The sequence below is a fragment of the Pollicipes pollicipes genome, unplaced genomic scaffold, assembly GCF_011947565.3.
Source record: "Pollicipes pollicipes isolate AB1234 unplaced genomic scaffold, Ppol_2.1 Scaffold_5724;HRSCAF=6776_pilon_pilon_pilon, whole genome shotgun sequence".
Classification (NCBI taxonomy): Eukaryota; Metazoa; Arthropoda; class Thecostraca; order Pollicipedomorpha; family Pollicipedidae; genus Pollicipes; species Pollicipes pollicipes.
In genome coordinates, this window is record NW_023596746.1 from 53895127 (window position 1) to 53907013 (window position 11887).

An 11887-nucleotide genomic window follows, 5' to 3' on the forward strand; every position below is an offset into this window, starting at 1 on the left:
AAGCAACTGTCGCCACATGTATCCACAAAAAGGCGAACAGCTGTATCGCACTCGCAACATCCTCCAAGGCTGAGCCAGAAGTTACACGCCGAACACCATTCTGGATGGCTCGGCCTTTCTACTACGCGGCCACTCGTCCAGCACCTCCCACTTCCCCCTCCCCGGGCTGGCCGCGTGCCGGCGGTGAGGGGGCGGGGTGAATCGAGTCAGGTCAATCGCCGGCCGGGAGGAGCAGGGGGCGGGGGAGGGGAGAGAGGACGGGGCGGGGGGAGGGGAGGGAGGATGGGGCGGGGCTGTCGACATCGATCGGGTCCTGCGGCGGCCAAGAGCGGGCGCCGGTCGATACCGACGCGCAGCTGCGCAGCTTTCGTCTCGCGCCGGAAGCGGCCGCGATAGCGTTGCCCGCCGCCACCGACGCCGACGGCTGCCAGCGTGTCTGTGTGAGCGGCGGCCCGCGTCCAGCCATCGCTGCAGCGCTGCGCCTCACCAGCCAACATGGCTGCCGACGACACCGCCGGCGAGAGCCAGCAGAGCAGCGTCGAGGCCCTGCGCAAGGAGATCGAGTCCCTCAAGGTCAAGCTGGATGAGGAGCGTCAGAAGATGAACGACGTGACCGGTAGGTGGCGACTGGCAGAGCTATGAGCAGAGCCACCTCTCCCCCTCTCCCCGTGTCGCTACGGACTTTCCTTCTTCCATCGCGCATACCCGAGCTGTCGGTCCCGCAAGTCGGTGGCCGATTTCGAACTCTAATTTGTTCATCAGCGATCATGCGCGGAGAAAGCGATATGCCAGGTGTGGTAATGGTCATACAGACATCGCAGTTGGCATGATGCGCCACACTGACCTTCAACTGGCGACGACTGTCAGGGCCAAATCAAGTCAGTGATGGTGTGTTGGCAATGTGTCAGTGGCACACAAGCTGTAACAGGTGCACGTTCGGCATGAGGAACAAGATTTTCGTCAATTTCCGAACCGGCCAACAGGCCGATCACATTGATAGCTACCTTGGTAACAAATTCTCAAAACTGCGAATGGGAATACCTGCGAAATGCGAACTCTTATCGGACCGAACTGGCCGAATTGCGAATTCGCCGATCACGTCGACTTCCCGGCCTCGGTTCGGATAGAAGCTTCGCTTGTTTGGTCCGCCCCTCCCTAAACATGCCAAATGTGTTTGGCTTCATTAGATTAGTCTTGGCATAACTCGCATGGCACCACCTGACGCCTTCCATCCCTGTTATCGCCTCAGTCATCCGGCGTCGCATAAAGCGTTTTCCTGACTCCATTTAATTGATGTATTTGCAACCGCTGAGGTCAGCGGCAATGCTATCCCACATACCACTGAAAAGGCACAGTTGAGAGTGCCGGCGAAAACAAAAACTAATGCTTTCCAGCCTCGATTGAGAAGCCTGCCACGATAGCCGAAAGGATCCGGAGGATGAAAACACGCAATCGCACTGAAATTTGCGTCCCCACCATTCAGGTCGTTCGAAGCTACCACTGGCTTCTTTCTAACAGGGCTGTTGACGGCCGGCAGGCCATAGCGGAACGGATCGTTCCTGGGAAAACGAGGCTACTGGCGCATCCGCCGGTCACTTTTGAGCTCTGATTTCAGACATCATCCCTACCGGCCACTCCGGCACTCGGTTCTCAGCACTGCGCTATCCTCCCTTGAAATCCGGCATCCGACGCTCCCATTAGCCCTTTCGTTGTACATCCTTGCGCTAGGCTAGAGGACTTTCTTGGAACCAGTCCCAGGCCGCCCCAATTTGTCTTTGAGGCTCGTTAAATTGTTAACGCACGTAAGCGTCTCGCCAATAACTTCGGCGCTGCGCGTTGTTACGCCATGCTGCAGTAGAAAGGGGGGGGGGGGGCAGTGGAAAGTCTCGCATTTGCCCGGGGGTGGGAGGGCGCGGGCGGCGCTGAACTCATCTTGATCACGAAACAGACTGCTGAGACAAGCTACCTGGTAACCACGAGTTTTAATTATATTTTCTTAAGCGTTTAATGCCTCAGGGCCCCTTGGTTTTTCGGGTCCTTGAATTCATGGTTTTAACACGCGCTCGGGCGAGAGTCAAATTGACACCCGAAAGCTTTTCGGAACTATATCTGAATGGCGCGGCTACGCCGCGCCAAATTTCACATAGCCGTAGACAATTAAAAAGCGAATCGCCTGGCATCAACAGTTTAGATGTACCTTGTAAGGTCGTTGACCTATGGCAGGTCAAAGTCAAGTCATGGTTTCAGCGAAGACAATTTCTAGGGAATGGCCTAATCTGATCCAGCAACCGGGTGTTAAACGAAGCCACACATTTAAATACTGTCTTAGGCAACATAACAATTGACTGGACAAATTAAATTGACCTAGGGTCAGGTATGAAGGTCAGACCAGTGTCAAAACCAACGAGTTTTATTACTTTAGGGCTTGCCGTATGGGCCAGTTTCTGGTGCTCATTTATATTTTTTGATAACAGGAACCGCATAATACACGTCCCATGGACTTCTTAAAAGTCAGAATAGGTCACTGACCTGAAGTGCCCCAGGTCAACATTTTGTTTTTAGGGGTCATACCGCCTAGCGTAATGTTCGTCGCTTATTTAAGTGCAAAACTCAAAGCAGTTCCTCTGTAATTTTGGTCATCATGACCTTCTCAAGGTTAAAAAGGGTCACCGACCTTGAATGAGCAAGTGACATCTTGCTTACAACAGGCATCTGGGTTCTGGGGACGTTTTGGAGACTAACTTGGAGTTTGGCCTTGTTTGTCCATATTTAACCCGAAGGTCATGCACTAGGAGGCTCAAACTTTGATCTAAGTGAATTCACGTACAGGCAAACACACCCTGTGAATGTGGTGTCTCTATCCATCTTGGTTCCTGAGATCTCAGGGGGATTAAATTGACCCCCACCTGAGCGAAGGGTGTCCAACCGGCCATCCGGGCGCGTGTTAAATGTCGTGGGGCCTGGACGTTGTCAAGACCGTCCGATAAAGATACTCTGAAGACTGGTGTTTGTCAAGCGATCATGGATACGGCCTGTGCGCCACACTTCGCATAATGCGCCAACACATAGTGCCCGGAACTAGTTTTTCGAACTCATGAACTTCATAACAAGTTGAAGACCGCTTATCAATGCATACTACTGTGACGCTCATTGATGTCACCCAGTAGCAAGCGCTACATACGTCACCACGTGACCTCTGGTGGACCATCCACAGCGCCCCCAAAGGCCTTCTGACCCTTGTCCTCAGTGATCTGCATGACCTCGTAGCCCCAAGTTGCATCGCGCACGGTGACCTCCGCGAGTTCGTGGCTCCTAGTTACGGCGTTCACAGAAATCTCTTTGACCTCATGACCACCGACTACAGCGTTCACGGTGACCTCCGTGACCTCGTAGCCCGCGACTTCGTAACGTCGCAGGTTTCCGCGATGACCGCCGTGACCTCGTGACCCCTGGTTTCAGTATCCACAGTGGCCGGCCGCCTGGAGCCGATCGGTCCACTCAACATCAAGTCCCGTCGCGTGCTCAAGGGCCACCAGGGCAAGGTGCTGGGTCTCGACTGGTCTCAGGACAAGCGTCACGTGGTCTCCTCCTCCCAGGTACGCCAGGCCAGACAGTCCGTGACGTAACGCTTCGTGGCCGGTAGTCAGAACGGATGCAGCGCGCCTGGTGGGAGTCCGCTGCGCAAACGCGCTGTTCGGAGAACACGGGACTGCCAAAAGCCCGACCTCAAGTGTTGCGACACCGCGTAATGTTTTGTTACGCCATTTCGATGGACAGCGTGAGGGAGACTGGCTGGGAAGCCCGCGCCCTGACGAGTGTTCCTCGTGTCCTCAGGGGGGGGGGGGATGGGGGAATGTGCGACGTCACGGCCGACGTCACTGGTTCTCTTTTGCACGACCTTGTAGCCGGAGGCCGGGACGGTGGGGTGACTGGCGAGCAGGGGAGCGTTGACTCACCCCCAGTGCCGTGACGGCAGCAAGCAAACACGGCGCTGGAGCGGCGCGAGCACTGCTGCAAACCACGCTCGCATGCGGTGCATGCCCAGCCAAATAACAGTGCAGGATTGGGCGCGCTGTAACCGCCGTCAGTCACGAGTGCCGAACGGTCCGTGAACAGCCAGATCTGACATGAGGCCCGCATGGGGCGGGCTGATCCTTACCACGTATAACACTGATTCCAGCTGTTTTACGTGTTAGCGGCGATAGCTAATGCTTAGGTTCGGCACGGATACTATGAAGTTTTTAGCTCACGTGAGCATGTATCAGTAAAACGCTGATGCATCCAACCCTAGAGCCGTATATGCGTGCCGAGAGCCGGAATATTTGTGAATCCGTGCTCGGCACAGCGGGGCGAAGGCAGCCACTCTGTTCGAGACCCGTTGCAGCTTTGTTCTGAGCTAGCTGTCATCCACACGTGAACAAAGGGCATGCCCAGATTTAGCGCGAACATCGGACAGTTTCTGCGCGAAGTGATGTATGCTGAACACCCCTAATTCCCAGAATATATCATGAAAACGCCAATCTGCGTATACCATCTTCAACACAACCAACTGATGTGTCACTCACTGTTTGTTAGCTGAAATGCGCCCTGAATCGACGCATTAACAGCCACTGATTCAGACAACTGAACTTGTAATAAGTGTATGTGTGTGTGTTGCATTTAAATGTACCTAGGCGTATCGTATCAAAAATTACTTCTACGTATCATTTATTCCTTTGTCATAGACATCCTGTTTATTTGACAAGCACGGGAATAGGTCATTCAGCAAAATGTAAACGAGTACAGTATAATTACTGGCTGAATGATTGTCACCGCTATCCTTCAGCCTCACTCTGCATGAGGCGTCTGAGAGACGCGCAAACATGATGTTGACCCATGACCCTGCATCCTCTCACCATGTCCCATGATGTTGACTCCCGCTGCATCCTCTCACCATGTCCCATGATGTTGACTCACCCTGCATCCTCTCACCATGTCCCATGATGTTGACTCCCGCTGCATCCTCTCACCATGTCTCTTGGTTCGACAGGACGGTAAGATGATCCTGTGGGACGCGTTCACGACCAACAAGGAGCACGCGATCACCATGCCGACCACGTGGGTGATGGCGTGCGCGTACGCCCCCAGTGGCAACGCTGTCTGCTGCGGGTAGGTGAAGCGGCCCTGGGGGATTGCACCAGGTACATCAGCCGGTCGGCTCGTCCGGCGGCCTTTGTGAGCCCTTTGTCGTGGTCCGATTATATAATTGTCGGTGAATGTGTCGAGATTGCCCTTTCAGTTATGGTTAAGCAGTTTTGGATGAAGGATTGTTCCGAGAAGTATTTGGAGCGTTGAAAAATATTGAAGCTGGTTACGAAACAATAATTCAAACAACTCCAACCAGGCGTTTCGCGCCAAAATGTTTCTCAACGTCGTGCCAGCTGTTTGCAACAAAAACTACACCGCATCGGCGCAGGTTCATGAAAGGAAATATGGTGATAGAGGCCGCTTGATGAACATTTAAACACAACTTCCATTTTTCATAATGTTTTTGAGCGTTTCGCGCAAATAAACCTTGAAAATGGTTCATTAAAAAGCATGCATCATCTGTCAGATGCCTAAAGAAAAACATTCAAAGCGCTTGCTCTCGCGTGCGTGCGTGTTTAGATAAGATACCCGCGTGCGATACCCCCGACACGCGATTCGGGCATCACGAATGAATATGAAAGATGTCGGCGTAGATGCCCGCCCATATTTCGCGGACCTAATCATCTGCCCGCCCGACAGCGGGCTCGACAACAAAGTCACCATCTACCCGCTGAGCATGGACGAGGACATCTCCTCCAAGAAGCGCACTGTCGGCACGCACACCAGCTACATCTCGTGCTGCTGCTTCCCCAACTCGGATCAGCAGATCCTGACGGGCAGCGGCGACGCGGCGTGCGCTCTCTGGGACGTCGAGTCGGGCAGCCTCCTGCAGAACTTCCTGGGCCACCAGGCCGACGTCATGACACTCGACCTGGCTCCCTCTGAGACGGGCAACACATTCGTGTCCGCGGTGAGCAGGCTTCTGTGTCCATGGGGAGGGGGATGCTGTGTCCGTGGTATGAGACCTACTGTTGCTGTGGGAGAAGGCTGTTGTGTCCTAAGCAAGAGAGCTGCTAAAAGCGGTGAGAAGGCTTCTGTGTGCGTGGCGAGAGGGCAGATGTGGTCTTGGCGAGGGGGCTGCAGTGGCCCTGGTGAGGGTGGGGGGGGGGGGGGGGGGGGGCGCTGTGAGAGGTGTGGTGAGAGGGTTTGTGTATCTGTGGTGAGAAGGCTGATATGTCCGTGGTGAGAGGGCTGACATGTCCTTGGTGAGAAAGCTGTTGTGTCCGTGTTTAGAGGGCTGCTGTGTCCGTGATGAGGGGGCCAATGTGTCCGTGGTGAGAGGGGACACTGTGTCCGTGGTGAGAAGGCTGCCATGTCCGTGGTCAGAGGGACAGAACCATGCTATGTCGTTGAACACGCCATGGCGTGTAGGTGTAGCAGTTGAATACTGGATAAGAGGACCTGGCAGCGGGCTCTGTTGACCACCAGTAGCGTTCTACTTGCGTCATAGCGTGTTTTTCAGGGCCTTAGCTCTGCTCCGATACTGTTGGTCTTCGAACCAACAGAATGGTAGTCGTGTGAGTCAGACGGGGCTGAGTCATCGCTTTTTTGGCGAGTGTACTTTATGGAACCCTTCTCAGGTGCGCTGCCAACCTCTCCTATAGACGTTTTCATATAGTGGAACAAAAGCCTGCGCCGTTTGTACATAGCACCCCGTAAGTAGATGAGCCGGAAACGGATCAGTTTTCCTGCGACGTTTCGCACTTCAGTCATTGGCTACAGCTGATCAAAGAAACTAACCGTTTTACGGCCCATGGGCTAAGCGGTTTGATTAAAGACAACGCGATAAGACAGTAGTAATAGCCTTATTCCTCGCAGAAAAACCAGGAGAATGGAGATAGAGTTGGGTTACCCAACTATGTCTCCACTGCCCAACGTAAAAGCAGTGCGAATGTCAAAATTCCGTCTTTGAAGTAAGCGGTCTGACCCCGACTGAGCGCCCCGACGCCCTTCGGTCCGCAGGGCTGCGACAAGACAGCCATGCTCTGGGACATGCGAACCGGCAACTGCGTGCAGACCTTCGAGGGGCCGGCTGCCGACATCAATACCGTCAAGTTCTACCCCAGCGGCGACGCCATCGCCACCGGTTCGGACGACGCCACGGTGAGGTGGCAGCACCAGCATCCCTCCCGCGGTGCGCGGCGCGCGTAGAGCTCCTGGGTGGCTGTGTTTAAATCAGATTGCATCCTTTGTTTCATTTTTTCACAGGACAGGACCGGACAGGATTTATGAAGCTGAATGCCTGGTTATAAAGTTGCCTGTACTAACAGACCTGCTGGTTCAGTTGTTCGAAGAGAGTGATAGAAATTGACACAAACTAAACGTTTACGTGAAATGTCTAGCTGGTCGACGTAGTCATCAAATAAGTTAATTAGTGGCAAGTTTGGATCAGTGTTGTTCATTTTGCCTTGCTTGGCTGTTTCCCCAAAGCTGTTCTTCAGTTCAAGACGTAGGAAATTGTAGCACAACGCCCTAACTTATAAAGCATGTTTTTGTTGTCAAGATTTTGCTTCTTCACGATGTAATATCATAACGCAAAGTGCCAGCGACTTAGTCAGTATTTCGCCCAGGTACGGAGGCACAGAGGATCCCTCCAGCTGAGGGACCCCTTCTTCTGCACAGATCGGTCTTTTTGTTTTAATTAGGGACTTATTCGACCTCGAAATGCTATTTTATTCTCTCTGGGGCCCGCATTATTGTTTTACATGCCATGTTGGTATCCTAAACTGTCAAAGACTACCGGGACATTCCATCTCAGGAGATCCCAAGTTAACTCCAGGGAGGGAGGAAGGGGGACGCGGCCTTAGGAGCTCCCGTTGGCGACGCTAACACAAGGTATTGGCCTTAAAGCGAATCAATTTGGAGGGCCATAATACCTGGCGCTACTTTCTGACGGCAACAGTTTTCTCTGTTCCTTTACCGCCAAACCAAGGCGTTTGATTATCGATATGTCAGGTATTTGTTTGTTTGGTTTGACCATCTGTAGTTTGGTAACAGGACCGCTTGCTCGGCCCAGGCTCCTTTCGTTGCATTTGCTCGCTCGTTCTAAATAATCTTACCCAACCCACACGGGATCGCTGTGTAAAAAGCCGTGTATCAATGCGGCATGTGATATGGTTGTTTAGATTTGCAGCTTCCGCGATTTTTTGTGGTGTTACAAACCTAGCGGGTCTTAAACGTCAAGTACTGAAAAATGTTGTAACTTCAGCGGCGCGGACAGACCAGACATGTCTTGGCAAACCTATATATTGATACGCTTTTGTGCCGCCATGGCACTTAGTGTAACAAGCATCCAAAAAATAAATGGTTGCAACACTGCAATTTGAAGGCTTTTAAACGCAGCTGCATGATGAACTGTAATATTTCAGCAAAGACGTAGCATCACAACTTCACCCACCCCATTTGATTGGAAAAGGAGATGTTCAGTTTTCGTGTTGAAGAGCCTGAAGGGCCCGGTCAGGAAACAGGTCGGTGCTGGCAGAAAAGGGGATCGACGCGTGCAAACGGTCATCCGCTACCTTTCACGAACCTCAAACCAATCCTCTCGTTTTCGGACGTTTAAAAGAGCCGCAAGAGGCGTCTTATTGATATCACATAACCGTCGCAAATTCGCCTGTAAAACCTGGTATTATTACGCTTCTGATCTTATCTCGCCGACGCATGACTGGTTGATATCATTCGCTTTGCTCGCTCATGCTCCAGTCGTGGCTTGACCGTCTCGTGCCCCCAGTGTCACCCGTGCCACCCTCTCCCGCTATCCGTGTGACCTGGTGATATGACCTGACCGTCCCAGGCCGCCAGTGTCGCCTGTGTCACCCTCTCTCGCCACCTGTGTGACCTGGTGACGTGACCTGACCGTCCCGGGCCGCCAGTGTCGCCTGTGTCGCCCTCTCTCGCCACCTGTGTGACCTGGTGACATGACCTGACCGTCCCGTGCCGCCAGTGTCGCCTGTTCGACCTGCGCGCTGACCGCGAGGTGGCCTGCTACACCAAGGACAGCATCATCTTCGGCGTGAACGCGCTGGACTTCTCCGTGAGCGGACGCCTCCTGTTCGCCGGCTACAACGACTACACCATCAACATATGGGACTCACTCAAAGCCACGCGCATCTCGGTGCTCTACGGCCACGACAACCGAGTCTCGTGTCTGCAAATGAGCCCAGACGGCACCGCCTTCTGCACCGGCAGCTGGGACTTCACGCTGAAGGTGGGTCTCTGCTTGCCCTTCAGACTCGGGCGGAGGGAAGTGCTGTGTGGGTAGCGCTGGGACTGGTAAGGCCGATAATGGGATGAGCGTTGTGTGGACGAGACTGGCAGAGAAGTGGCTAGCTGTGTTGGACGGGACTGGATGGGGTGCTCTAGTTTATGGAGGTTGAGGCTTCGGCGCGTTTTTGCGTCTATAGGTTCCTGGATTTTAGAATGAAGAGCTTTTTTCATTTGCTAGCATGTTTTCCATTTGAACCTGCACCCACACTTGTGCTGATGCCCATACATGCGTGTGCGCTAGGTGGAGTGTCACAATGGGCGCGATTTAATGTGCTTCCCATATCACCTGTCATGTAAGAGAGGTGCAGAGAGCTATGTATGGTGACCTGGCGCGCTGTCGTTTGCAGGTGTGGGCCTGAACGGCAGGCTCAGGCAGTGAGACGTTTCTCAAAAGGGCACAAAGAGGGACCAGCGCGGGCTGGGCACGGTGGCCGCGACAGACCAGCGCCGCTGCTCCCGACCGCCGGCCGCAGCACGCCTGCAACGGCTGATGTGAACTCGATCTCTATTGTCCAGCAGATCTCTGTTAGCGCTTAGCGACCTGCTGTCCTTAGCGTTTGTTTCGCGCACAGGCAAATGAGCTTGGGCAAACAAGGTTTCTCTATTTTGTTTTCTGCCCCGAAGCTAGGGCCAGCTGGCTGCACTGTTGGCTAATTGCGTCCATCGTAACGCGCACGGCTAGGCTAATGTCACCCTGCATTACGTCGCTTTTTCCATGGACCTCTCTTCATTGCCGGGAGATGGCCGAGGAGAAACCTTCGACCATCTCCTGGCCAAGCTGAGCATCCCAGCGCCGTCTACACATCCCGATCATGGATTGTGCTGCCACCTGGGAAATATTAGGTAAACCAGAAATTCGTACGGTGGTCCACTTTGATGCAGGGACATTTGATCTTTTGATAAAGGGACGTTGCGAAGGGCAGTGCCGTGGGGTCATGCCATTCGCTCTTTTGAAACAACAGGCTGAGCTTTAAAGTATTTGCGATATGCAATGGGTGATTTCCCGGGAATATGACGCAAATTTGCAGGATTTCGGAGAACGCTTGGTATTAGGCCCACCCACCCCAACAAAATCGGGGTTACGTGACCGATTTTATGCATGGCGAAACAATGCTATCAGAGTAGAATGTCTGATGTTTCAATCGCTTACCTGCTGCATGGCAAATTTCGGTTTTCTATAACGCACCACGCACAACTTGTCTAAAATTGGCCTCCTCCGCCTGCCTGTTTTGAGGCTCATTTGGCGCAAGATCGAATGGAGCTGGCCTGAATATTGGAGAACCAAACATACTGGTCGGAGCTAGAAGGACGGAAGACGGGATGAGTGTATGCTTCATACCATGTGTTGGCTTCACCCCCGCGGCCAGTGACAAGTCATCCGTGTGCTATCCTACGGCGAGATTTTGGTTTTGTCCTGTGACGTCACCGGAGTTCGTGGCGTTGGCGCAGCAAATACGGAAACGCCCACCCTAAGGCCGCCGTCACATGAGCCACACAATATTTCATCGCGCTCCTGGAGCCTCGAGCTCTCTTCACCCTCCAGTGACGTCAATAAGGAGGACGGAACTGTCTGGCCTGTTAAAAAGCCTTGTTCACAGTAATGCAGGTATCTGGCGTCGGCGGTCTTGAATGGCATTGATTGACGCTACAGCGCGCAGTGATGCGAAGGCGTGCTCACCTGTTTGTTGAGGATCGCCGTGCTGCGTCGTGTTTAGAACGCAAGCGCGCCTCGCAGCGGCGCCGCACTCAGATCGTCGCAGAAGAGCGGTTAGTGAGATCGCAGCGGACCTAGAACGCATAGCGGCGTCCCGTCTCCCGTGCGCAGCCGCGTGGTTTGTTCTGAAGGGGGGAGGGGGGAGGGGAACGCCGGCCGCGTGCCCTCGTGTTGATGGCCTCCTTTTGTTACCCTATTTCAAGGTCCAGTGAGCCGGGCGTAGCGCGTGCTGTTAAGACTCCACTTTGACGTTAAGAATGCCGCTGTCGGTGGCCGGCCCTGATGGATGGCGCGTTACTTTGTGATGTAGGTAAATAAACCACGAATGCCGTTTTCGCGGTATTGTGTTTCATGGCTCTGGTTGCATTCTCTGCAGCTATGTAAGCGAACAACAGGTAAATGGTCTGATACCGGGTTACGTCATTTTCTATGCTTTCCTCCGTTACCGATCACCGACACATAAGCTCGAATATAGGTCGTCAGGAAGCAAAAACTTCTGGGAGGACATGCATCCAGGCTATCCCAATATGAATCGCCCTTCAAATAGAGACGCGCCTTTCAGACTACAATTGGCTCTTGATGATCCCCGCTGTGGTTTGCCGGTTGGATAGCCGCCGGTCACTTAATGCAGTATGATAGTGTGGGGATCCCGTGCCATAATGCTGCCCCTTCGGTTCCACTGCTAACTCTGGGTCAGGTTTAGTATCAAGTGATTAGTTTTCTGTTTGAGTTCGGGGGAGTGCTCCCAAAATTCGGGAAAGAAGTGGCCCAAATCAGGTG

The 11887-nt window shown here is 53.4% G+C and overlaps 1 protein-coding gene across 1 annotated transcript; it reads left to right on the forward strand.

Annotated features, from left to right (window-relative positions):
* Positions 1-417: 417 nt before the first annotated feature.
* Positions 418-11443, forward strand: Gbeta5 (guanine nucleotide-binding protein subunit beta-5). Its single transcript, XM_037227016.1, has 7 exons — positions 418-616; positions 3460-3596; positions 5030-5148; positions 5767-6037; positions 7090-7230; positions 9071-9334; positions 9741-11443. The coding sequence occupies exons 1-7, from the start codon at positions 496-498 to the stop codon at positions 9750-9752; spliced, it is 1065 nt and encodes a 354-aa protein (XP_037082911.1). The 5' UTR covers positions 418-495; the 3' UTR covers positions 9753-11443.
* Positions 11444-11887: the final 444 nt, after the last annotated feature.